This window comes from Salmo salar, chromosome 13, assembly GCF_965601325.2.
Source record: "Salmo salar chromosome 13, fSalSal1, whole genome shotgun sequence".
NCBI classification, from domain to species: Eukaryota; Metazoa; Chordata; class Actinopteri; order Salmoniformes; family Salmonidae; genus Salmo; species Salmo salar.
The window spans coordinates 88576432-88604323 of record NC_138303.1 but is presented as its reverse complement, the minus strand read 5'-3'; the positions used below and the strand labels follow the sequence as shown (position 1 = coordinate 88604323).

Below are 27892 nucleotides of genomic sequence, written 5' to 3'. Positions count from 1 at the left end.
TGTTAGAAGTTAGTAGGGCTCTTTTTTTCATGTTCTTAGGTTGGCATTTATATGCCCTCCAAAGAAAGGTCAGTAGAACAAGATTCAAAAGGCAGGAGGGGGGTTTGTTTGAAGTTAGTAGGGCTCTTTTTTTTCTTCATGTTCTTAGGTTGGCATTTATATGCCCTCCAAAGAAAGGTCAGTGGAACAAGATTCAAAAGGCGGGATGGGGACGAGGGGTTGTTAGAAGGGCTCTTTTTTTCATGTTCTTAGTAGTACATGATTAGGTAGGAGGGTTTCGTGTTTTTGTTTGTTTTGATCATTGACCATCGTTTTTGACAATACACTCCAGTACAGTAGGTGGCGGTATGCACTTCTAACGTCTGTTTGCAGACCGCCATAGAAGAAGAAGAAGTTGTAGCTTGAAACTAGCCACACACCGCAGTTTGCTGGTGGTTGCATGCAACATTTTAGCTAGCTACAGCAACATTTCATATTTGCAGGTAAATGCACCATACTTTGTAGAAGTCTATCATAATTTATGTTTGAATCATTAATACTATATTTTAATAAAGTTACTATATTAGAATTAGTTAGCTAGTGATTTAGTTTGACTGCTAGTTTGCATAAGGCAACGTTAGCTTCGTAACGTTAGCTAGCAGATAGCCTATTGGAAGCTCGCTAGCTATTAGCCAGTAACGTTATTAGCGGTCTCTTTGCAGAGTCATAAAACATTATACGCTTACCATGCAAGTAGCGAGTCATGTCTACTGTATAGATAGTATTGAGATTCTGTATATAATAATGGGCTAACATGTACCTATCTAGCTTTCCAGGTAGTTAGCTAAATAGCTAGCGTTAGCTAGCTAGCATTCTAACTTGCAAAAATGGAGACGCCAGGTGAGGCGCGCCAAAAGGCAGCAACGTTGTCATAGCCAAACTAGCTAGTGGTTATTACTAGTTACCACAGCCACAGAGTCAAAATGGCTATATCGTTAAAAAATAATGCAAACAAAAATTCGCTTTTTGGGCTTAAATTAAGGTTAGGCATAAGTTTAGCAGTGTGGTTATGATTAGGTTTAAAATCAGATTTTACGAGAAATTGTATAAATAGGCGGGGTTTAGCCATAAATGTAATTGACATTGTGGCTGTGGTAACTACTGACAACTGCTAGCTAACGAGTATCAAACTTTAGATAAATTGACCTAGCTAGCTAACTAGATATATGCCTTCACTTGTGTGATCTCATGGTCTAGAATAGCGGATCCACAATAAACTAGCTACTTGTGGCTGTAATTTCTCAAACCTACCACCACATTTGATTTGACATGAGTACAAATCGGTTGTCATGTGAGACTGAAGCAAGCCATTGTTTTTGTTTCGTTTCTCTTAAATGGTAACGTTAGGTGCAGTATGGAACCCTCAGAGCATCCAGAAACCTCGGCCACTTTTCAAATGGCCAATGAGAATGTACATCTAGACCTGCTATCCACACAGACTGATATGGACCTGTTTTCTGGGCACACTGATATGGGCCTTCTGCCTGCTCAGACTGATGACGGCCTACTGTCTGCACAGAGTGATATGGACCTGCTGCCTGCTCAGACTGATATGGACCTGCAGCCTGCACAGACTGATATGGAGGTGGCCTACTCTGGCTCACTGGGAACAGAGGGACACAGTGGGGAGCAGCAGACCCTTGACGAGTTGACAACCTTTCTCACCCAATCTGAAAGAGAGAGGCTGAAAACTCAGGACAGTCTGAGCATCCTGGGGGACCCAGACTCACTGGAACTGTCCAAAGTCCAGGTGGAGGACTTTTACAGCCGCACAGTCCTTCCAGAACCATCAGACTTTCAGGAACCCTCAGTCTTTCCAATGCCCTCTGTCCTTCCAGAATCCTCATACCTTCAAGAACCTTCAGGCTTCTCAGAGTCCTCAGTCTATCCAGAACCCTCATACCTTTCAAAACCCTCAGGCTTTTCAGAGCCCTCAGGCCTGCCAGAACACTCAGACTTCCAAGAGCCCTCCGGTTCAGCCACAGGCCTCAGTCAGGATGAGTGGAGCAGGCAAGGTCACACAGAAGCCTGGTCAGAAATGGGAGCTGAGCCTGGGACAGACAGGCTGGAGGTCACCGAGGGAACTCCGACCGTAACTGGGACACAGATGCCAGAGACAGGAGAGGAGCAAATGGACATAGTGCATGAAGATCCCACTGCATCTGCTCAAGATGAAGTTGATCCAAATATGCCTTCTATAGTCAGCGTAGAGAGCTCACACTCTGAGGATGGTCCAGGCAAAGAGGAAGCCTTATCATTCTATGGATTGGTGCCAAAGGTAGAGGGCACAGCAGAGAAAAAGAGTGAGAAAGAACAGCCTGTGGGGGGCAGTATGTCCCCACTATCATCCTGGGCCCAGCCATTGACACCAGGTGAAGGTGTGTAGTAAGGAACATTGTTTTTAGGCTCAAGTTTTTTTAAACTTATGTCACATATAGAAGTCTCAGTGCCACATAAATAGTTTGAGAAGGATAAAGGGAAATGCAGAACTTGATTTAGGCTTAATTACACATCTTTGAGAAACGATTAGCAATCACTTCTTCAAATAGCCATGTCAGTTTACATATAGTCTGCATCTACTATGTCATGAACAGCCTTTAGTTACTGATGATCGATTGTGTTTCAGCTGAGGAACAACTTGAAACTGACGTTGCCGTCGAGGATCCAAATGGTCAAAAGACTACGGTAAAAAAAAAAACTTTCCATGAATTCTAGACATTTTCTTTAAAAGTAAGTTAATTACTGTGAGTTACTCTTCTCATTTATTGTAGGGGAGAAAGAGAGGTCGTCCTAATCGTGGAGAAGGGAGGAAAAATACGCAAAACACGTCTGATGGGGGTAAAACATCTTTAGTAAATCTGCTTGTGTTTAGCTAATTCATTTTACCTCGGTCTCAACTATCATTATGTGGGACTATTTTCCCAATTTTCTAATTATATGATTATCACGCTGCTCTAAATGCGTTGTCTTCTGCTGCAGACCAGCTAACAGACAGCGGTTCTGACGATGCAGCTGATGATCCGAGGGACACAGACTTCGACCCCGCACGGTTTGGCCTCCGGCGCTCCACCAGGGTCTCCCAAAGGAGCCAGAGCACTCCGCCCCCCCGCCTCATTTCCCCAAAGTTGTCTGGTCCTGCCTCTACCCCTGCGTACACTCAGAGGTCTGGAGGACCCCCTCCACCCCGGCCGCCACCCCCTCGCCAGCCTACCAGGGTCCTCTGTGCCAACTGCAGTGGGATTCTGCAGAGCGGACAGACAGCCTACCAGCGCAGGGGTCAGCCTCAGCTCTTCTGCAGCTCCACCTGCCTTAACTCCTTTGGCAAGAAAGCCCCCAAGAAAAAGCCCTGTGCTTTCTGTAAAAGGTAAGCCTCTCAATACATATTTAAAGAATGTGTTCTTAGTTTCTGCTATTCCTTCCAGTAAGGACAGTGGATTTTATAACAAATTCCTCATTCTATTTCATAGTAAAGTAAGTGTTAATGTTGTGCATCGTTTTGATGTCAACAATATTTGTGAAATTTACCTCAAGGTTTGTCTCTTCTATTTTAGGGACATGGGGAATAGAAAGGACACCATGCTTGCACAGGTTGGCCAGTCACAGTCCTTCCAAGAATTCTGCAACAGCACTTGTCTTTCCCTGTATGAGGCCCGGCTGGAGAAGGGCCCGACACAGCCCCCCAAACCAAGTGCTCCTGCCCAAAGATGCAGTGTGTGCAACCACATGCGTGAGGTACCAATGCTTTGGCCATAACATTTTAGATGATGTGGTCCCAGCCATAGCATATCTCTTAGTTGTCAATCAAATGTATTTGGCGTCAGTCAAATGGGCGGGCAGGCAAGTTCCCATTCAGTTGTCAAAATGTGGTTTGGGACAAGCATGCATTGGCAGGCAAGTTGCAGAAGGGTGAGCAGGTTACTTTTCCCCATCGTTTATCAGTGCAATTTTGACGGCCAACTACAAGCTGAAAAAGTTTGAGGGTTTACATTTACGTCATTTAGCAGACGCTCTTATCCAGAGCGACTTACAAATTGGTGCATTCACCTTATGATATCCAGTGGAACAACCACTTCACAATAGTAGATCTATATCTTTTTGGGGGGGAGGGTTAGAAGGATTACTTAATCCTATCCCAGGTATTCCTTAAAGAGGTGGGGTTTCAGGTATCTCCGGAAGGTGGTGATTGACTCCGCTGTCCTGGCGTCGTGAGGGAGCTTGTTCCACCATTGGGGTGCCAGAGCAGCGAACAGTTTTGACTGGGCTGAGCGGGAACTGTGCTTCCGCAGAGGTAGGGAGGCGAGCAGGCCAGAGGTGGATGAACGCAGTGCCCTTCTTTGGGTGTAGGGCCTGATCAGAGCCTGAAGGTACGGAGGTGCCGTTCCCCTCACAGCTCCGTAGGCAAGCACCATGGTCTTGTAGCAGATGCAAGCTTCAAATGGAAGCCAGTGGAGTGTGTGGAGGAGCGGGGTGACGTGAGAGAACTTGGGAAGGTTGAACACCAGACGGGCTGCGGCGTTCTGGATGAGCTGTAGGGGTTTAATGGCACAGGCAGGGAGCCCCGCCAACAGCGAGTTGCAGTAATCCAGACGGGAGATGACAAGTGCCTGGATTAGGACCTGCGCCGCTTCCTGTGTGAGGCAGGGTCGTACTCTGCGAATGTTGTAGAGCATGAACCTACAGGATCGGGTCACCGCCTTGATGTTAGCGGAGGTTTATCTACTGTTCCCTCATTAGATTTTAGCTCATCTTGCTCTGGCTAACATTAGTTGTTGATCTTGTTGTTTTTGATGTACATAGGCACCTGAGGGGGAGAGAGCCTACCTTTTCATGGTTGTTTGATTGATAGGGCTGTAAAGTTCCCAAATTTTAGAGGACTCCCGTGGTGTTTACATATTTGCAGAAATCCATTCAGGTGGCTTTTGGCGAAAGCTTTCTAATAAGCTAAAGTCGCACTGTTGCTACTGCCTGTAAACACACAGTCCAGTTCAAAATGAATGATGGCAGGCCCGTATGACAAATGTCTTATTTGCATATAGTCCTACTGTAGCTCTCATTGGCTATGGTGCACCAGTCTGTGTAGAGTTCAGTCCTGGACAATACATATATTTCAATTAGGTTTTATTTACTGCAAAATCGTCCAAAACCACGGCTGCTTTTTTTATTTAAAAAAAATGGATTTAACCTTTTATTTAACTAGGCAAGTCAGTTAAGAACAAATTCTTATTTACAATGACGGCCAAACCCGGATGATGCTGGGCCAATTGTGCTCCACCCTATGGAACCCCCAATCACGGCCAGATATGATTCAGCCTGGATTCGAACCAGGGACTGTTCGAATCCAGGCTGTATCGCCTCTTGCACTGAGATGAAGTGCCTTAGCCCGCTGCGCCACTCGGGAGCCCATATTGCTATAGAAAATTCACAAATGCCTTACTCTCCGTCATTACCAAACACAATGTTTTAAAACGTGAAAACGACCATATCAAAGTTTATTTGTCATATGCGCCGAATACAACAGGTGTAGACCTTACAGTGAAATGCTTACTTACAGGCTCTAACCAACAGTACGAAAAAGGTATTAGGTGCTCAATAGGTAGGTAAAGAAATAAAAACAGTAAAAATAACAGTAGCGAGGCTACATACAGGCACTGGTTATTTGGGCTGATTGAGGTAGTATGTACATGTAGATATGGTTAAAGTGACTATGCATATATGATGAACAGAGAGTAGCAGTAGCGTAAAAGAGGTGGTGGTGGGACACAATGCAGATAGCTCGGTCAGCCAATGTGCGGGGGCACTGGTTGGTCGGGCCAATTGAGGTAGTATGGATATGAATGTATAGTTAAAGTGACTATGCATATATGATAAACAGAGAGTAGCAGCAGTGTAAAAGGGATGGGGGGGGGGGGGGGCACAATGCAAGAATACGAAGCTAAAATAAAAAATAATATATATATATATATATATATAAAGAATACGAAGCTAAAATAATATATATATAAAGAATACGGAGCTAAAATAAAAAATAATATATATTTTTTATTTTAGCTTCGTATTCTTTCTGGGTGTGTGTGTATGAACAGATTTTAATATGATTTGATGTTGCTAAAACGCTGTCTGTTCCACTTAAATAGACCAACAAGAGTTCCAAACCTCTCTGCCGAAACCAGCTAGTTTTCAGTTTTCCCCTCCCACTCAGACCACTCCCAGACAGTCCTATCATCATTTTTGCTTGACAATTTTAATTGAAAACGATCAGTAAGGTACTTAATTGTTACATGGAAATGATTTGATATTGAGATAGAAATGGCGGCATTGGACCTTTAACACAATATGACTACACTTCCACAATGCTTTGCTTATGGTTTAAAATGCTATAGGCATTTGTGTTAGTCATACATTATATTGAAGCTATTTTAAAGACTGCAGCGTCTACTCTAGCAACAAGTCAACATTTTATGCTTACCTCGAAAAACTGGCACCAGCCTTACTTGTTCTGATTTTAGTTTCCCCCACCATCTGTTAGTCATTTGTCAATTTGTACAATAAAATGTATTAAAAATAAGTAGGCACGTTTTAATGCCAAGCCCTGCAAAACCACACAATAATGTGATTATGGTATACCTTCTTTAAAGTTGCCTTTGTGTTGGAAATGCTGGTAGGAGATCTGATCAGCACGCTTCAATTCGAGCTCAGTCAATGTTGTGTATGTGAAGTGTTTGTCACGTCATGGGCTTTTCCCAGAAGTAGTGACAAAGAATGCCTAAACCCTAGTGACACACATTTCACTGTCACCTCATGTTGATATTTCATAATTTAAAAGATTTTGTGTGTAGCTGTATCTATGCTGTGATTATGGAGTCTGCATGAGGCAGGAATTCTGTCAAACTTTGAAATCAATATCGACAAGTTTATGCTGCTGTTGAGTCTGTTTGTATGCTATGAGCAGGCAGCAGAATAAATTATAACCAACTACAAGATTTTGGCCGACTAATGGGAAATGAAAAAGGATGGCATTATTTGAAGTTAGGATTGATAGAATTCAGCCCTGAGTATCTTACCTTCCTTCCTTCTTTTGCCTCAGATCAACCATGAGGTAACCATGGGCAACATGATTCACCTGATGTGCAGCGATGCCTGCTTCAACCGTTTCCGCGCCACCAAGGGCCTGAAGACCAGCTGCTGTGACGCGTGTGGCACCTACATCAACACCTTCACCTCCCGGGCTGAGTACCTACTGCATGAGGGCCAACAGAGGAGGTTCTGCAACTCCTCCTGTCTCAGGCTGTATAAGATGGTGGGTGCTTCTCTCTTCTTGAATGTACAGTCTTGTAGTATTGAGTGATATGAGAGTGATTTGTCTGCTTAGTGTTTAATCAAAGTGTTGTCTTTGATTTCAGAAAAACACTAAGGTGCTCTCGTGTCAGTGGTGTAGGACTCTGTGTAAGAATTTTGACATGCTGTCTAAAGTGGATCAGTATGGCAAGACCAGACACTTCTGTTCTTTGTGCTGTATCGCCTCACATAAAGTTAAAACTTCTGGGAACACAGGTACATTCTACTCTCCTTGGCTTGTTTAATACTGTATTAATTCACCTTTGCTTAATCTGAATGTATTGACGTGATGTTTGACTGAATGGCTCTTCACTATTACTACTACATCTGCTTCTTTTCCAGTGCCCAGTGAAGCCTGCAGTTCCTGCAAAAGAAGCCCCTCTGAACCTTACTACTGTAAAACAAATGAGGCTGTGTACGTCTTCTGTAGCCCTAGCTGTTGGAGCAAATTTCAGGTTGGTTAAATCCATACCCTTAATAGAGTTTGGATAACACTACAACCTACAGATGCATTGTCCAGTATTTAGTCCCATTGTCTGCCAGATGTTTATACAACACTTTATTTTATGTGCGTTTGTTTTAAACGTAAATTGAGTGCCTCGGTTGTTTAAAAAAAAAAAAAAAGTTGGTGATGGATTCTGAAAGTGAAAAAAAGGAGCCGTTAATATTTAGTGTGATGTACAGGCTTGGCCGTAGGTGCACGTTAAGCAGAAAATGCTAGTTAAAATGCAGACCTGCAGAAGCTGCAGTGGGGAGCTCAGCCTCACTTCTGGAGCCCGTTAAAATAAAAACTAATCATAAAGCTCTTTAGTGTGGAGAGGGTCACCCTTTGAAAGTGTTTGCCTTTATTCTACCGAAGAACCTATGAATTAGGGCTTGGTTTGTTTCTACAAAACCCTTGCAATAAAATGTCTGAGAATGGGCTGAGACATTCTTGAGTCCCTCTTTGATACTAGTTCTGTGAGGTTGCGTGTTGTTTTTTTGTCTTGGCTTAATGTTTGCTGCTCATTCTCTTGTTAAATCTCCAATTTAAGAAATATACTCTTCTTCACAGAGCAACAGTCCCAATGGAGACCTCTACTTCAACTGTCTCTCTTGTCATAACATGTTCAGTGGGGTACCAGAAATCCTAGACTGGCAGGTAATCAAAATGTGCATTTTACATACATTGTGCCAAAAAAGTGGTTTAGTGAAAACTGTTATTATTTTCAAGACTACTTCAAGAAGTACATCCACGATTCTGTGTGGTCCTGTATGGCTCAGTTGGTAGATAATGGCGCTTGTTACACCAGGCGTGAATATATTATTATTTTGTTTGCTTTCAGGACTCAATATATCAGTTCTGCTGTAAGGAGTGCTGTGAGGACTACAAGCGTCTGAATGGTGTGGTTTCTGTGTGTGAGCACTGCAACCAAGAGAAACTGCTGCATAAGAAGATAAAGTTCTCTGGGGTGGAGAAAACCTTCTGCAGTGACGGTTAGGATGATGCATGCATTTCTGTGCGCATTTTTATATGCAATAGATTGTCGATTTACATGGAAACACTTTACTGTGTCTCTAGGCAGAGACTTATGTTTTTTTGTTGTCTCTTTTTTACAAAGGTTGCATTCTACTGTACAAGCAAGACTTTGCTCAACAACTGGGCCTGTGCTGTATAACCTGTACATACTGTTCTCAGACCTGCTCACGGGCGGTCACAGAGGAACAGGATGGCAACACATGGGACTTCTGCAGTGAAGATTGTAAAAGCAAATACCTCCTGTGGTACCTGAAAGTATGTCTGAACAATAACAATTCCATATTTACACCTTGACCATACGACTGACCCTGAAAAGTTTTAGATGGCTGCCGGTACACAGGCTGCATTCAGTTCACCCTCTTTTTACTGTGCATAGTCTGTATGTGGTAATATAGACACTTTTTGTTTGAGGAATGGTAGCTTCAGAATGTATGGGCTAAACTGGCACAATATTGTCATCATGACAGAATGAATCCAGAATGTGCATGATTTGTGAACAAATTGTGTTAGCGGTGTCCTCTATTACCAGGCTACAATGTATGTACTGTATGTATGGTTGCTATGTGTTTTGAGCTGTGTGTGTTCTCCTAGGAAGCACAGTGCCATGCCTGCAAGCATCAGGGGGAGCTCCTGGAGACCATCCACTGGAGGGGAGAGATCAAACACTACTGTGACCAGCCGTGCCTCCTGCGTTTCTACAGCCAACAGAACCAGCCCAACCTAGACACCAAGCAGGGCCCTGGGAGCCTGCTCAGCAGTGCGTTAGCTTTACATACACCAACACATGCAAACACAACACCCATACTGTATTTACCATAAACCCAATCCATACATATGGGAATTGTTTTTTCTAAGTGCGCTGTGTTGTATTATAGTTGTTTGATTTTTCACTGTTTCACATAATGTTACAAAATTACTGCTATTGTTTTTGTGATTTCCCTAAAGTCTGTAAAATGTAAACACATGTTCGTCTCAGTAATTCGCTGTTAAACTTGTATACGTTTACTGGACTTACAGGTCATTCCCCAGAGTCTACACCTCCCCCTGCAGCTATAAAGACAAGTGAAGTAAGTGTGCTTTTTGACTTGCTGCTCCAAAAGTTGGGGGGGATGCCACCGAAAGGACACAAAAATGCATTTGATCTTGGCTTTTACCGCGCATACAAACGTATTCTCTGCTTGAAAAAAAACGTGATTGGATTTTGAAATAAAGCAAAGAGCTACTTTTCTCTCTCAAATTTCTGCTGAGTGAACATCCAAACATTTATTTATGTCAATGTTTCTGTTATTTCAGGCCACAGGAAGAGGCCTGAAGAGGACTGTAGCCAAGCCTGCTCCTCCCTTCACTCTACCTCTCTCCCAAAGGAACAAGTCCTCCATGTGTAAACCTATGATGGCCACTACAGGTGTCGCATGTAAACCTGAGATGAAGTCCCAGAGTTGCCAGACAGGTAATGGCGAATGTAATCCCATGTCCCTTTCTGTAGACTGGTTGGCTGACAACATAACGAAAATTATGATTCTGACTGGTCAGATGGCTAGCAACAATGACAGGAAGCTGCCAAGTGGGGAATTGTAGGTGGTTCGTTTCAGCCCATTGTAGACTATATGACCTAAAGTATGTGGACACTTCCTCGTCGAACATGTCATTCCAAAATGATGTGAATTAATATGGAATTGGTCCCCCATTTGCTGCTATAACAGCCTCCACTCTTCTGGGAAAGCTTTTCACTAGATGTTGGAACATTGCTGCGGGGACTTGCTTCCATTCAGCCACAAGAGCATTGGTGAGGCCGGGCAGTGATGTTGAGCGATTAGGCCTGGTTCGCAGTCGGCATTTGAATTCATCCCAAAGGTGTTCGATGAGGTTCAGGTCAGGGCTCTGTGCATGCCAGTCAATTTCTTCCACACAGATCTCTGTATGGACCTGGCTTTGTACATGGGGGCATTGTCATGCTGAAACTGGAAATGGGGGTCGGTTGCAGACGATTTTTACATGCTTCAGCACAGTCTCGTTCTGTGAGCTTGTATGGCCTACCACCTCGCGGCTGAGCCGTTGTTTCTCCTAGATGTTTCCACTTCACAATAACAGCACTTACAGTTGACCGGGGAAGCTCTAGCAGGGCAGAAATTTGCCGAACTGACTTGTTGGAAAGGTGGCATCCTTTGATGGTGCCATGTTGAAAGTCACTGAGCTCTTCAGTAAGGCTATTCTACTGCCAATGTTTGTCTATGGAGTTTGCATGGCTCAGTGCTCGATTTTATACACTTGTCAGCAACGGGTGTGGCTGAAATAGCCAAATCCACTAATTTAAAGGGGTGTCCACATACTTTTGTGTATATATAGTGTATCTTATTGATACCATGTCTTGTTTTGACTGTTGTCTAATCTAATATGGCAAAAAAATTCTAGATAGCTAACCAACAACTGTAACGATGAAGTTGAGACTGCTCTTTGTATGTTTTCAATAAATGTATGTTTTGTATAAACATTTGGAGACTAAATATAGTTTACAGAGTCAACATTCTAAGCCAACCCCGTCTGTTTTGCTCCTTAGTTGCTCACACAACAACCAACCCATCTATGGGACTCACTAACTATTTAATATGTATTTAAGATATATTCTTTAAGAATTAATAGGTATATATATCCATATGTCCAAAAATGGATGTCGCTGCTAAGGATTCTAGCTTTAAACAAAACATCCCTATTCATATGCTAAGAGCTTTATGTTAAATCAGGCCAACAATTATAATTAGCAATTGCAAAAGAAGCACCTTCATGGTTTTAATAAATGTTGTCTGTTTATTTCAGATGATTTCTTGCAGTCCCCACCTGTGGTGTTGCCAGTCCCTGTGCCTGTGTTTGTTCCTGTACCTTTGAATATGTACTCTCAGTACACTCCCATACCAATGGCCCTGCCTCTGCCGGTGAGTTGGTTTTGTCTAGGTCCTGTTGAGTATTGTGCAAAATTTACTCTAGGCTTATTGTCATTAATTTAGAGTCTAGAGTAACTCTTTGTTTCCACCCAAACGTGTTCCTTATGGGTGTCTACACACTGCTGCAATCTGTGGTTCTCTAGAGTGACTGTGTCCTATTTGTCTGCTTATTGTTTTTCTCTTTATTCTCTGTTAGATCCCTGTCCCCATGTTCCTACCCGTCACACTGGATCATATCGATAAACTTGTGGAATACATAAATGACCTGAAACTCCAGATCCCGTCTGATCCACTGGAGGCTGACATTCTGGCCATGGCAGACATGATAGCAGAGGAAAATAAAGGCACGGGCTCCTCTGGATCTCTCTCTACTTAGTCAACTTGCCATTGATGTTCTAGATATAATTATTGTAACTATATGATGGTTATACGTGTTTATTTAGATCTGGACAGTGATCAGAAAGCAGACCCGTTGCTGAGGGACTGCACCTTATTTGATTCTTCATCCCAAGATGACATCCTCTCCATGGCCGTCAATATGGCTGATGTACTGACTGAGCCAGGTCAAGACCCAGTAGATGAGCTCACCAAAGGCAGGTTCAAGCTTTATAATATGTAATGTTTAGTGCAGGGGTCTCCAACAGGTTGATCGCGAGCTACCAGCCCACCTATAACAGCCCACCTATGAGTAGCTCGCCAAACAATTCTGAAAGTACATGCATTTTTACATGCACGTTCCACCGCAAACTGTCATGAACAAATCTCCCAAGTATCAGACGCCGCAAGCTCCTTGCTACTATTTAATCAATGCAACATTGACATTATCCCACCCCTGGTTAGCAACTATTGTCTTAACCTCTCTTTGGGAGCTACCGTCCCACCCACGGTTCACACTATTCAACAGCCAGTGAAAAATCAGAGCGCCAGATTCAAAACCACAAAATGTCGTCATTCAAAGTTCTCAAAACTATTTTAAAGATAAAAACTATTTTATACCATTTTAAAGATACACGTCTCCTTAATGTAACCAGATTGTCCGATTTCAAAAAGGCTTTGCGGTGAAAGCATGAAGTTAGATTATGTTAGGACAGTTCCAACACAAGAAAAACCACACAGCCATTTTCCTAGCAAGGACAGGCGTCACAAAAACCAGCTAAAATTATGCACCAACCTTTGACGATCTTCATCAGATGACACTCCTAGGACATCATGTTACACAATACATGCATCTTTTGTTCGATCAAGTTAATATTTATTTCCAAAAACAGCATTTTACATTGCCGCGTGATGTTCAGAAAATATTTTGCCTCCAATACTGCCGGTGAATCAGCACAACAATTTACAAAAATACTCATCATAAACGTTGATAAAATATTAAACTGTTATTAACCTTTTGGGGATAGGGGGCAGTATTTACACGGCCGGATAAAAAAACGTACCCGATTTAATCTGGTTACTACTCCTGCCCAGTAACTAGCCTCTTACATCTAGACGTTCCGCTAGCGGAACACCTGCTCCAATATCCAATGATAGGCGTGGCGCGAATTACAAATTCCTCAAAAATACTAAAATTTCGCACCTGTGCGTCAATCTAAGTAACACAACAAAAAAACAAAAATCTGTCGTTTTTTTTTTTACATGGGTTGCATCTTAATCCACTGCATTCGCATGTCCTCCTTTCCGCATCTGCGGTGAAAGGTGGCCAAGCTACAGCGGTGTTTTGTCAAACCATGAGACATCCTGAAAATCGGTCTTCTCACGAAAACGTCTTTAATTTCCAAACGGTTTTGCCTAGAAAACTAATGTGACCACTCTATGGAAAGATGACTCACAAACACGATGATCTTCTCCATTTTGCTTGAAGTCGGTAATGCTGATGTGCCAACTTCTGTCTGTAGCGTCAACCGTTTTGGCTAAAAACTAATATGACCCCGCTGTGGAAAGGGGAGACTCATGAACACGATGGCGGCTGAAGGTAACCCATACAAATTAAAGGAAGTTTGGAGGTAGTTTTGTTCCAACAAAAATAAGGGGTCCAAAAAACACATATTTCCTGAGGTTTCTTATCTCCTAGATATAGGACAGACACTTCAAAACCTTAATCATTAGGATTTATTTTTGGACTATTTTTTTAGGGTTTTTTTTGTTGCTATTTTTGAATGTGTTATTCAGTGCATTTCTGTGGGCTATAGTAGTAAAGGCCAAATTCTATATTTTATCTATGTTTTTTCATCCCTAAAGGTGTCTCAAAATTCCAAATCAAATAGCTAAATGATCCATATTCCATATGTTAGCTTAGTGGAAATGCCCCCGACGACTTACAGGACCCAGGGAAGAGTTGCAGGGGAGAAGAGAAGAACAATGTGCCTATTTGAAAGCTATAAAAAAAAAAGTAGCAGCTGGCGACAGGTTTCGTTTTTTAAAAGTTGTTCTAATGCGGTAAAAGGTTGGAGACCCCTGGTCTGATTAGTTTGCTTTGCTGCCTGACATGTGTAAACGTAGACTATAATTGCACACACTCTGTCAACAGTCTATGATATATATATTTTGTGTCCATTCTCATTTGTGGTGTTTAGCTTCCCTGGACCTGAACCCCAATGTTGATTTCCTCTTTGACTGTGGGATGCCGCCTCATGCTACTTCAGCAGAGCAGAGCGCCGACGTCACTGTTCAGAAGGTATAATTAAACACAGCCTATAATACAAGTGTATTCTGCCTGTCTTTTTCTAGACCTTACTATGACTTTCATTTTGTATTGAATGGAATAGTGTCTTAAACGTTCAACTTATATGAGAGACGCAGTGGAATCACATAGGATGCTGGACATCAGGATAAAGCTGGCACCAACATGAGATGTCTTGGTGTCAGACTTACCGGAGACCAGTGCTCATGTTCTGCATGCTTAGACAGCTGCAACAGGGTCCCAAAGGTGAAATGGCTGAATAACAAATATATCCCTGGCGGAAGGCAGGCATGGTCCCCAACATGCGGCTCATGTAACATAAGGCAACGGTCACAAAACCTACAAGATGGACTGCTTACCAATGAACAGTGTCCTTAAAACAAGAGTATTTGACATATATACTGAAATGTTTACTTTTGCGCTTTGGTGGTCTCTTGGACCAGACAAATTCTTAATGATCATTGCACGTGTAGAATTTATGTAATGGGTGTACTCGGGAAGAGAATATGACTAACTAACTGCAGTAGCTACCCCTTAACAGGTCATAGCAGTGTGATGTCTAATATAGGCTTTGTGTCACAGGGACCCAAGCGTCAGGCCATGTCAGAGATCACCCTACACGATCCCCTGGACAGTCAGCCTCTCGGCGCCGGTTTGAACAGCTCCCTTGGGGTCAAAGCCTGGAGGTCATGGGCCCAAAGCAAGCACTCGGACACTGACTACAGAAAACGTAGGATATCTCTTGACTGGAACTTTAAATGTACCCGTCTTTTGATAGCTCTGCTTTGAGTTTGAAAGATCTCCTGTGAGTAAAATGGGCTGTAATGTTTCAATGTAATCCTGGTAATAAAGTGCCTGTAATTTTCTCCCTTATAGAGAAACCATTAGACCTTCTGTTGTGCAGTCCTGAGGAACTGAACCATGGCCTGTCGCAGTTTGTCCAAGACATTGTTCATCCTAGAGGGCCGTGCTACAAGCCTGACAGTGTATTTTACCTCTGTCTGGGGATTCAACAGGTCTTGTAGTTAATATTTGCAATTTGTGGAAGAGTGGCTTATTCAAATCTTACATGATTTTATTTTTAGGAAAGGTCCCCCAAAAAAATATACAGTGTGTTCAACTAAAACATTTGAGCACAGTGGTTTTGTCTTGTATATTTTCCAGTATCTCCTTGAAAACAACCGGATGGTGAATATATTCACAGACCAGTTATATGTCACCTTTGCTGAGGAGCTGAATAAGATTGTCAGCCAATGGCTGCCTTCCATGTCACCTAATGGTGAGTTGATATTTCTATTTTATTTTCACACATTTTAGGTATGTGTCGTATTTGGGGTGTAAGTAATGTGTTTGGGTGCAGGTGGTCTCGGTTCTCGTGTCCTGGAGGAGCACCTGTGGGAGTGTAAACAGCTGGGTGTGTACTCTCCCTTTGTCCTGCTCAACACTCTCATGTTCTTCAACACCAAATACTTTGGTCTGACCACCGTGGAGCAGCACCTCCAGCTCTCCTTCTCTACAGTCACGCGCCAGGCCAAGAGGAGGTCTACACCACATGGCATGGTCAAGTCGTCTAGTGTCTGCTATCACCCCAAATCGCAACACAAGAGAACAAGTAAAGGTGAGAGTTTGTGTGACTCTAGCCAGGTTTCTATCTAATTGACGACAGATTTTCATGCGAATATTGTAAAATCTGCATAAAGAGAATGTGCTTTTTCCCACCAGTGTTGTGTTTCCACCAAACAGACTTGTTGCAGATAAGTCAGTGTGTGTGTGTGTGTGATGGCGTAGTGGACACAACATACTTTTTTGCTTTAGTTTTCATGTAACGAATAAAAATCTAAAATTCAATGTGGTTCCATCGCATTTTCAGCTCTACCGATAGTTTTGTCACAAACTGTGCCTACTCTGGTTTTGGCACGTGTGCTGTAGCCAACAGCTCTCAGATACAGTGCAGGTCGGCTAGTCTACATGATGAGCTTACTATGGATAAGAGTGAGAATATTTGTCAAACGGCAGTAAAGCATTGATCATGTCACCAGAATAAGACCCTCGATATTTATTAGAAAGGGGCATTAAGATCACCGTGCACTTTAACCACCCTGTGAAGTTCATAACTTATTTCATCTGTAGCCTAATAAACTGCATGCTTTCCCGAGTTGTAGTGAAAGGACCACACACCATATCATTGCGTGACTCTTAAGTTTACTTCGATATGATGGTTATTATGTCAATATTCACGCATTAATGTGTTTCCACTGCCATTTCTCACATAATTTATTATACCGACATTAAAAAGATCCCATCATGTCGAACGGACAAATTATCTGTCAGCATTTATAAAATTGTACCGAAACTACGTCTCCATCACAGCTGTTGTGAATTTTTGTATTTTTATGGTACAAGTCACAACACAACATTAGCATTAATTTGTATTTTTCATATCTGAGATTTGATTTGGTATAAGAAAGCCCAGTGAATGAGAAGTGTTAATATGCTCCTTAGCCCAATGGATGATTGGCTAGTTGTCATTCCCAGTAACCAATGAGAGATTGCATTGCTTTGGGTCATGGGCCATGACCCCAGCCTGGGGGGGGGAAGCAGGTCGCCTATCTTGAGTTGTACCACATTTCAGCTGAATGACAGGGGGGCTGACCAGGGCTAGGGTATGGAGTCATTTTACATGAATATCTACAACTAGGTGAAATTAAATCTTTGAGTTCATATTTAGAATGTTTGAAAGTCTAGTATAGCGTTACGAGGTCCAGTTTAGTGGTAAGAATGTATTTTCCAAAACATCCTAAAAATACTGTGCTTGTAGATATAATACGCTATTTCCAACAAAACATTTTCAACTCTAGTAATTTTATATAATTTGGATGTATACTTGACCAAAGCATTGTAGGATCTTTGCCTTTATCTGCTGAGGAATGATAGTTGACATTTGTCTTAAAGGGTTTTTCTTATTATTAACTCCCCTTATCACTACAGTTTTTTAAAATGCAATTAGATGGTGATGGGTCACTTTCTTAGGCAGGACCACCACTCCTAAACATGGTCCTGCTGACCACAAAGAGCTTCCATTGAAAATAAATTAGTAAAAACAGTTAAACTGTCTTCCAGCGATCAAATAACGTGGTGCTAATGAGTTGTACTGCTTGGAGTCCAACTCTTGTGAAATTGTCCTTGTGCCAGTTGTTTATTTAAAACATATAGGCTAGCCTAGACACACATCTCCATCCTACTCAGTGTTTTTCTGATTACTGGCATGTTCTGACTGAAACATAATCACGTGTTTTAACGTAGGTCTATTTTCAACTCTGCCTGACCATTCTCTGGATATCAGTGTCACTAGCTAGATTCCTCTGGCCTTGTAGGTCAGTTTGAAATGGATCAGTTTGGTACTACTTTGGTGGTTTTATGCTGATGTATAACATTTAAAAAAATGATTTTAGTGTGACATTGTCACCTGTTGACAGTTGGTGTTCTGAGTGCTTGTCTTAAATATTACAAATAATAGTGAGAGAGCTGTTGATGTAGGAGAAGGAAGTTGTTGCCCCCCCTGGTTGGTCCATACTGCTATTCGCAGTGTGTCGGACAGCTATTTATACCACAAAGTGGAGTTCTTTGAAGAGCTGCTAAGCATGGGAGGTGTACCATGGTATGCGTCTTAGAACTGGCCCTGGCCATACACACTACAAACGCCAACCCCTGGCCTGCCACTGTTTGGGGGAAACCAAGGGAAAACCAGGAATCTAAAAGGAGCAACTCTGACTTGTGCAACATGATATATATGAGTAGAGACTCTCTGACTGAATGTCAAAGTGTTTTAGATGTAGCTAGCTGCACAATAAAGTCCATAAAACATGTGGGCTTGTGACCTTCATGACATCCAAAAGTACCTTTTATGTAGGAAAGACCCTGTCCATTGCAAAATAATATTAATTTCAATAACCTTTTTATTTTATGACAGACAGTGACATGACAAACGAAACTGTTCCCCATAACTGTCTGGCCATCAACTTAATCAGTTTAGCTTGGCCCTAACTGTAGCCAAGTGTTAAAATAAACACCAAGGGGTCAAACAGTGAAGTGAGCCTGTACTCTGTTCTGTTTACACACAGAGGGCGGCTTGGGAAAGAGGAAACGGGATGAGCCTTCTGAGCTGGAGCAACAAGAGAACCGGTTGAACCCTCTCAGATGCCCCGTCAAATTCTTTGAGTTCTACCTCTCCAAATGGTAAGCAATGTAGACTGGCCAGGTATGCACAGCAGCATTTGAAACTCCAGTTGAAGGCCGTGGACTATCCCTGGGTGTCATAGATTCTGAATTGGTTTGATACATTGGAATGAATAAATTAAACTGTATAGTTTCCTTTGTTAGATTCACATATGGTGTCTGTCTTTGTGTTCCTACAGCTCTGATGGTGTGCGGAGCAGCTGCAGTGCATTCTACCTGCAGCCAGAGAGCACATGTATGGCTGAGAGTCCTCGCTGGTATTCTGACATCCCCATGGACAAGGGCAGACTGGGAATTATGCTCAACAGGATCCTGGCTGTCAAGGATGTCTATGACGAGCACCCGGGACAGGGAGACATGGACTGACAGCCACGCAACAAGTTTATATAGTGTACATTGCTGATGTGGAGGCCGCTAGCACAAGTTACTTTTTCCATTTATTTGTTTTTATTTTGTAATTTAGACGCTCTTATCCAGAGCGACTTACAGTAGTGAGTGCATACCTTTTCGTACTGGTCCCCCGTGGGAATCGAACCCACAACCCTGGCGTTGTAAGCACCATGCTCTACCAACTGAGCCACACAGGACCCACAACCCTGGCATTGTACTAACTACAATGCCTTTAGTTGTTCCATGGTTGTTATATCACCCCTACACAAATAGTTCAGTGAGCATTTCCTCCATAGAATTACCATTGTAGCTAGATCTGTATAGAAACTATATTAGCACTGCCGTATACCACTCTCAATTCAGATAATGTATTTGGAACGCTTAGGTACTTTGGGCACTGTCAAAGACAACTAGTTGAAAGGTCTGGTTTGTATTGGAAACCCATATTTGTTTGTTATGAAGTGTACAGAACAGCTGTATAAAAGTACTTTACTTTAGTTCATAAAACTATTTAATTGACACTGCATTTAACCCCCTATGCCAGCCTCACTGGATTTTGTTTCATTCAGAAGCTTAATGTTCATACACTGATAACATAAACACTTTAAATCTGTGTTTACCCTGTGGCCAGTGAGGTGGAAACCATTTATTGCTGCCGGAGATGTTCACATGTACAGTATCAAGAAACTCAGTCATGGCAGACCTTTTACTTCATAGCTAATGTGTATATATATTGCCCCTCATACTTTCTTAATTTCTTATTGTTACAATCATATAACCAACCGTTCATTAAACCACACAAAAGAAGCCTAACTTCATGATAGAAATCTTTTATTTTAAACTTTTTGATCCTGCTTAGATTGTCTTTCATTTACAAACTTACGGTTTAATGCATTTTATGTCCTGAATGTCTTGAGAAAAGTTGATTATGTACTATAAAGTTTATTTTCTGTCTTTTTCTAATTGAAGGAATCAAGAATGAATGTCTTGTACAAATTCTTCATAAACAACAGTTCACTATTCATGGTTGTAAAATCAAATGCATGCTGTATCTTAACAGAAAAATGTAAACTTTCTAGTGGGTAGTCTGTGCCAAAAGTATTACACAGATGAGCAATTGCTTTGGCATTATTTCCAGTCAGAATAATCAGCATATTATGGGTTCATAAGGAAACAGCTTGTTTTGGAACACTTTAACATATTATACTGTGCATGGCAAATGTTTGGGTGATGAGAGCGAACCTCCAACAATTGCTGTTTGCATACCCAAACTAACTCATTTATGAAGATTTGGACTTTGATTGGCCTCTCTTTGCATACAGACTCACTGGCAACCCTCACCAGTTAGCAATATGGCACTCGTCCTTTACCTCTGGGAGTTGTGCGAGTCAGACTTGGGTCTCGTCGGTTGACCAAGGGATTGTTCTGTACAGTAACATAACTGAAGAAGAACAGGAGCCCACCTCTGTTTCTAGCACTACACATAGCAACTGACATCCTTTTCAGTTGGAGAAGTTACATTTTCAGGAGTAAAATGTTTCATGAAAATTAACTACCTTGAACAATTAAACAAAATGATCATAAGCCTCTACAGAAGGTTTTTGTTACTGGCCCCTGACAAATGAGGTGATCTATCCTGCTTTTTAAGTCTGTTTTCACCCCTCAAATTCCCACTTTAGAAGGTTTCTAATTCAAGTAAAATCTGGTATATATTGTTTTAGATAAGACAGACATTGTCCATTCTGATCAAGAATGTTATAAGAGGAAATAAGATTATCTTCCATATTGTTCCTTCCCTAACCTTGCTCTCCTGATACAATGCTTTCCATCAAAGGCACATTGTCTACTCTGGTACAGGGTGAAATGTATATTGTACAAATTTGACTGTGACAAGGTGTTACGCTTGTGTATACACCCTGGTATTATACTACGGAAATTGTTTCCAAAGCAACAATGAGGACTTGTGTAGAGCAGAATCAACAACCTCTGAAAACTCATTTGCTTTTGAGAAGGAAACGGCTCAATTATTACATTAACTGTTAACCATTATGTTAATGCTTCTCCAGAAGTCCTACTCTGGACACAAGTCAGTAGGGCCATGGCCCAATACTCCCCCCCCCCCCCACCTCTGAGGTGGTAACACAAAAGTTTGAGTCTTTAGGCCAAGCACCAGTATAAAACCCAGTGGTGGAAATGTGCCATAACTGTCCCTCAGATCTTCAGATCATCTAGTCTGGTCTTACTATTGCTGTGCTTGCTGGATCGACTGGGTCGCCGTTGTTTCTCTGAAGGTGACTCTGGAGCAGAACTGGAGCCTTTCCTTTCTGTGGTGTCACCCCCTTCTGGTTTACTGTTCATCTCTACGGCCAGGTTGTCTCTGTTCTGCTTGTAAGCCACTTTGCTGTTGTAGGGGTGGTAGGCAGAGTCGGGCTCATTCAAGATGTACTGGTCTGCATGGTAGGGATCAGGGGCTGGGTGGTGCCTGGGGAAGTAGTTATAGTTTGGGACAGAAGGCACCACTGCCTCGCTGGGGGCCTTGGACCCTGTCTCACATGTGGACTGGACGTGTCTGTACCGGCGGCACTTGGTGAACCCCAGGTGATACATCTCCACTATGTTCAGCACCAGTGATAGGCATGCCACTGCCAACATGAAGAGGATGAAGATCGTCTTCTCTGTGGGCCTGGAGATGTAGCAGTTCACCACGTTGGGACAGGGTGAGCGGTTACAGGTGTACAGCGGTTTCAGCTCAAACCCATAGAGCAGGTACTGAGCTATGATAAATCCCACCTCGAACAGGGTTTTGAAGATGATGTTGAAGACGTATGTGCGCAGCAGGACCCCCTGCAGGCGGATGCGGCCCAGGTCGTCTCGGACGGGGGGCTTCTTGGGTTTGGCGTCAGGCAGCAGCTGCTGCTTGTCATTGTGGATGGCCAGTTGCTCAGCCAAGTCTTTCTGCTTCTGCTTCTGTTTCTCCTCCATGCGCACCAGGTGCAGGATGTGGCCCAGGTAGATGAGAGTGGGCGTGGACACGAAGATGATCTGCAGCACCCAGAAGCGGATATGAGAGATGGGGAAAGTCTTGTCATAGCAGACATTCTGACAACCAGGCTGCTTGGTGTCACAGGTGAAGCCAGACTGCTCATCACCCCACACTTTCTCAGCTGCAGCTCCTAGCACCAGGATCCTGAAGATGAAGAGCACGGTCAGCCAGACCTTGCCCACTACAGTGGAATGCTCCTGGGCGCTCTCCAGAAGCTTGCCCAACAAGTTCCAGTCCGCCATAGTGGCTCACTCATAGGCTCAGTTTTACAGAGAGATCTGAAACAGGAACCTGCAATCAGAATAAAAACAATATAAATGAATGTACTGCATCAGACAAACATCACAATTGGATTGAAAACCGTTGCATAACTTGGATAGCTTAAGGAAAATGCCTCACCCTTACTATATTATTACACCCAGGGTGGCATAATACATTAACCTATGCTAATGCATTTTCATTTATGATCTATTTGGTTGTAAAAGTTTCATTTAAAGATAAAAGCAAAGTATTTTTACTGTGGCTAAACAGACCTCTACAGCTCAATAATGTGTTTGTAGTTTTTTTTGTGTGTGTGTTTGAGAGTGTTTCTGTAAATTAACCAGATTCACTTTTATATATTAGGTTCTGCTCCAAGTTTCTGTGGTTCTGATTCTTTTAGCATGAAAACGTTTGTTCAATACATTAATCTGGTCCCTGCAGAGGCCAACTAAGTGAGATTGGTGCTTCCTGGCAATAATTTGCCATAATTTCTCTACAGAGAAACGCCCATGCTTTAACAAGTTAGCAATCTATGGTCTTGTCCTTTCCACACAGTTTATTTTTCCTAAACTGGAGTCCTAATCCCGAAAATGTGAGAGGTTCTGAAGAACATGAAGAAGAGTATAATGTTGGTCATGTACCTAGAGTGTTGCAATATGCTTGTGAAACGTCTTGTAGAAAAGCTCAGGTTGCATCTTTTTTGGTTTTACCTTAGTTATTCTGAAAGAAATAATTTCCTCAAAGTTCCTCTGTTTTTATTAGCATGTTTCACACCACAGGCAACAGCAGGATATAACACCTGTTTCCCTGAGGAGAAACCACCCATTTAGTACACCTAGGGTTGCAAATACCAGGAACTAACTTTCAATAAATTCCCTGGTTTTCCAGAAATCCTGGTTGGAGGGTCCGGGTTTCCTGCTTATCCCGGGCATCTTCCAACCGAGATGTCGGGAAAACCAGGGAATTTCGTGAAAGTTCCCAGAATTTTGCTACCCTAAGTAGACCACTACATTTACATTTTAGTCATTTAGCAGATGCTCTTATCCAGAGCGACTTACAGTAGTGAAAGCATACATTTCATACATTTTTTCCCTCGAACCCACAACCCTGGCGTTGCAAACACCGTTCTCTACCAACTGAGCCACACGGGACCAGTATCATGTTATTCGTTGTAGAATGGATGATGAATATTCATCACTGTCATTGTAGTTAGTTTTAGGCTAATTGAAATGTTTGTGTATTCAGTATGCAATATATCCGGAATAGATCATACCAATAGGCTGACACCCATTTGAAAGGTTCTACAGTATACTGTATGTATCTCATACTGAACCTGTTAGTAGTCCCAGAAGACCCTGCCTGACATCTTATAATTATAGTGCCTAGTGAAAGTCTACAGCAAGGTTATTATAGTAAACTAAAACTAATCTTGAAAAAATTATTTTGTAAAATTAAATTAACAAACCTGTTTGAAAAACAAAAACTATACTGAAACTGTTATGTTTGACTCCAAAACTAAATAAAATAAAAATTCTCAACTTTGGGCATTCAAGCTTTTGGGGGATTTTCAAGCTACTGAATCTGGCTGGTAAATGCGGCAACGAGATGGCCTTCTTTCAAAAAGGCCTAGCTTTGCATAACTTTAGCTAACTATCACTAGCTAAACAGGTAGGTAGCTAACTTGATTCTTCTTACATGTACTACTACGGTTAAAAAGCATAGGATTGGTGTAAACATGGGCGAGAGAGAATTTCCTTCTACCTTATCGTTTTGCACCATTCAATTCCTTTTAAAATCAAGTCACTTTGAGATTAACTTTATAATTTAAACTAACCTAACCATAGCTCTTGAGAACCCAAGACCATACAGCCATTGGGTTCTCGTTTGAACAATTGATCAGAGCAGGGCAAACATTTACAACTGTCCCGACGCTCTGTCTAACCGTTAATAATCACTGTGTGCAATACGATTTTGGAAACCTCAGAAATTCTACTTTCATATCAACCCAAAATGATTGTACAAAGACAAAAGATACATTTACTGTGTGCCGTTTTAACACAGATTCCCACAGAGGTGTTTTGCATTGCACTTCCTGAGCTAATGGGGAAAAAATGTAGGCTCGAAGCTGTATTACACAAAAAACCTCTGTGGAAATCTGTGGTTAAACAGCTAACAGTAAATATATATTTCGTATTTGTAAAGTTGTTTTTGGATGTTAATTAAGTTGTGTTCAAGGTTTTCCAAACCTTATCACAAGCAAGAATCAATTGTTTCTAGATAGAGCTTTTCACACTTGACTAAATCTCCTCAGCTAATCAAAAGGGATGTGGAAAGACTCCAATGTAGCATTGGAATCATGAGAAGGGCTTACCTAACCTACTGTAATACCTGACCCATCACCTTATGTATTAATGGCCCCCAGTTGCAAGAAGTGGCATCCCCAAAAACCTAAAAAACGATACAACCCAACTGGCTCCTAGCCTCCCATGTATGCTTTCGGTCCCTAACCCTAAAACTGAAACTAAATCATATAAAAACGAAATACAAATATTTTATACAACTCAAACTAAATAAAAACTAGCAAATCAGGTTTGAAAACTAACAAACTAAACTGAATTCAAAATAAAAATTGAAAAAACACAAAACTATAATAACCTTGGTATACACAACAGTCTTAACATTTTGTTGCTTTAAAATTACATTTGACAAATATCCTACTGAAGTACACAACCTACTTTGAATAAGATTCTACTAACTTTGCACAACTCTTAGTAAATTTGGTTGGGAGTCATTGATGGACAGCAATATTTAAACCTTTCAAGCAGGTTTAAGTAGGACTGAAACTGGACCAACGAGGAACACTCAACATCTATTGGAAAGCCATTCGGGTGTGTCGTTGGCATTAACATTTGTGTAATTTCCCGTTGAAAAATAAAACCCTATCCCATGGTTCGAAATTCAGCAGACTGAGGCAGGGTTTCCTCTAACTTTTCATCTGTGCTTTGCTCCTTTCATATTTATTTTCCGTCTGATAAAGTCCCCAGTCCATGGTGGTGACAAGCATACAACATGATGCTGCCAACACAATATTTGAAAATATTACCTTATTAGATTTCCTTTTAAAGCATAAAAATGTGAAGAATGTGCAAGGGGTGTGTAGACTTTCACTAGTGACTATGTACCCATTGAATGCACACTAAGTACTGACTGTACCCATAGTATGCACTGGAGTAGGTAGTGGCCTGGCCAGTTATTAAAAAGTTATTAAAAACTAGGATGCTGTTACCTAAGGGCCTTCCATGACAGTGTACTGTACATGTGGATGGCCAAGAACTAGTATCAACCTAGGATTTCTCTGATTACATTCCTCGTAGTCCATGGTTTAATCATCTCAGACTTCATCTGCTAAACTATGCTCTAATTACACACTAATATTATTTGATAACAACACTGGCCTGGTTAGTAGAGACAGTAAAGCATTGCACTGCAACTACACTCACTGTAATGGTTGACTTCCCTCATTACAGTTTGAAGTTGTACAACCTGTGATTGGAAATCCCATAGGGCGGCGTCACAATTGGCCCAGCGTCATCCGGGTTTGGCCGGGGTAGGCAGTCTTTGTAAATAAGAATTTGTTCTTATTGCCTAGTTAAATGCCTAGTTGCCTAGATAAATATAGAGGAAATGGTTGAATGTATGATGTAGAAAGGGAGATGTTGTTTGACAGGGTCAGAGAGGTTGGACGGGAATGAGTGGGTGGTATTTTGGGTGGGGTGATGGGAGTAGTGAGGTTATTATTTTATTTTATTAGAAATTCATGGTTAGTTAAGAGAATATAATGGTATAGATAGGTTGTGACCGGCCTCACTCTTCAGTACAGTAGGTGGCGGTGTATGCACCTGTCAGTTGGTTGCAATTTGCCAATAATACTTGAAGATGAAGATGAATAACATGAATTAATGGACGTGGCCAACACACTTAACAATATAGAAGATAGAGGTTTTTTTATACTGAGAAGAACTGAATATGTTTTTAATTAACATTCATAGAATGTTCTCTGAACTTTATTCAACTTTTCTTGTGGTTTTTATGGAAAGTTTTCTTAATGTTCCTCAGAACAATTTGAGAACATTACTTTAAATACAACCAAGAGGAAACCTGTACAGTAGGAAACGTTATGCTGAAGTACTGAAATTCACACAGAAAAACTTTGTTTCTTAACGTTCTCAGAACAAAGTGAGAACATGACTTTAATAGAACCATGAGGAAACCTGTAAGAAACGTTATGCTGAAGTACTGTAATTCCCACAGAAGAATATTGATTCTCTGAACTAATTTGAGAACATTCCCAATGTCAAACCAGTTGGAGAACATTCCTAGAACATTACCAAAATTGAAAAGAAATGTATCCATCTTTGAACTTTTACGAAACGTTCTGTTAAAGTAATGAAATACCAAGAAAATAATGTTTTTTTGTCAAGTTCCTTAAATGTGCTGAGAATGTTCAAAAGCCAAGCAACTATCCTGCATCATTCCCAGACGTTTTGGGAAGGTTGTATGCAATAACAAAAAAATATATACATGTATATGTTTCATGTTTATGAGGAAACATGTATGGTAGGAAATGTTATGCTGAAGTACTGGTTATGCAAAATAGAACAACCACACTTTCACCAATTTCTAAGAAACATATGGCTTTCAGAACATTATGTGCTAGCTGGGTATTGACCGTATTACTGACCATATTAATGATTTCTAATGTATGTTTCTTCAAGACCCACCTTCCCATAATGCTCATCTCCAGTGAAATTGCAGATCCAGTAGTGGCGTCTCCACTTAGGTCGCTATCACAGTCTACACTGTGGGACTCCTGTCCCCGACAAGGCCATGTCCTTTGATAGTGATGACACTACACTGCTAATGTTAAGCGCTCTTGTCTCCAAATGGTTTCAACGAGTTTTCAGCTCTTGTTGAATCTCCTTACTAACGCCCAATAAATGTGTTCTGTAAAAGTAAACACCAATAGGACCTCTGTAAGCACCCTCTTTCACTGTGTCAGTTAGCTAGGATGACAACACTCACTCTCTGTTGAGAATAATAAGGCCCACTGCTAAAGTGATGTTTCTTTACGACTGAGTGGCGTCTAAGTAGTCCAATGGGGGGGTGGGTTTAAGTCTTGCGTGGCATGGCTCTAAATATAATTCACTGTGAAGGGAGTGGCTTTGCTATCACACTCAGGGGGCTTGGGGGGGTTGGTGAATTGGAGTTGAAAGGTAGTGTTCCAAGGCCTGTGGCTGTGTGGAGCGGGAGAGCATCAGAAAATGATAAAGGTGGGCCCTCCCTTCATTGTTATGGTTGTAATTGACTGGCACATACTCCAGTGTCATTGTTGACAGGCTGACAGGAATCTCATTGTCTGTGGTGGTTGTAAATCCAACAGAGGACAT

General features: G+C 41.7%; 2 protein-coding genes and 1 non-coding gene across 3 annotated transcripts; 1 reads left to right on the top strand and 2 right to left on the bottom strand.

The window, feature by feature from the left end:
• The first annotated feature begins 335 nt into the window (after positions 1-335).
• Positions 336-20104, top strand: LOC106567773 (zinc finger MYM-type protein 3). The gene is made up of 25 exons (XM_014137497.3): positions 336-482; positions 1387-2417; positions 2666-2724; positions 2811-2877; positions 3019-3403; positions 3591-3771; positions 7124-7336; positions 7440-7590; positions 7717-7829; positions 8429-8515; positions 8700-8850; positions 8976-9148; positions 9485-9650; positions 9911-9960; positions 10187-10343; positions 11708-11823; positions 12029-12176; positions 12276-12425; positions 14409-14509; positions 15098-15245; positions 15392-15531; positions 15680-15794; positions 15876-16133; positions 18637-18751; positions 18931-20104. The coding sequence occupies exons 2-25, from the start codon at positions 1394-1396 to the stop codon at positions 19115-19117; spliced, it is 4455 nt and encodes a 1484-aa protein (XP_013992972.1). The 5' UTR covers positions 336-482; positions 1387-1393; the 3' UTR covers positions 19118-20104.
• trnav-uac (transfer RNA valine (anticodon UAC)) lies at positions 19265-19340 on the bottom strand. Its single transcript has one exon. It is a non-coding gene; the product is annotated as a tRNA-Val (tRNA).
• Positions 19956-27892, bottom strand: LOC106567774 (gap junction alpha-3 protein). The gene is made up of 2 exons (XM_014137498.3): positions 27227-27892; positions 19956-22475 (listed from the first exon to the last, which is right to left on the bottom strand). Exon 2 carries the CDS (start codon positions 22424-22426, stop codon positions 21353-21355), a length of 1074 nt encoding a protein of 357 aa, XP_013992973.2. The 5' UTR covers positions 22427-22475; positions 27227-27892; the 3' UTR covers positions 19956-21352.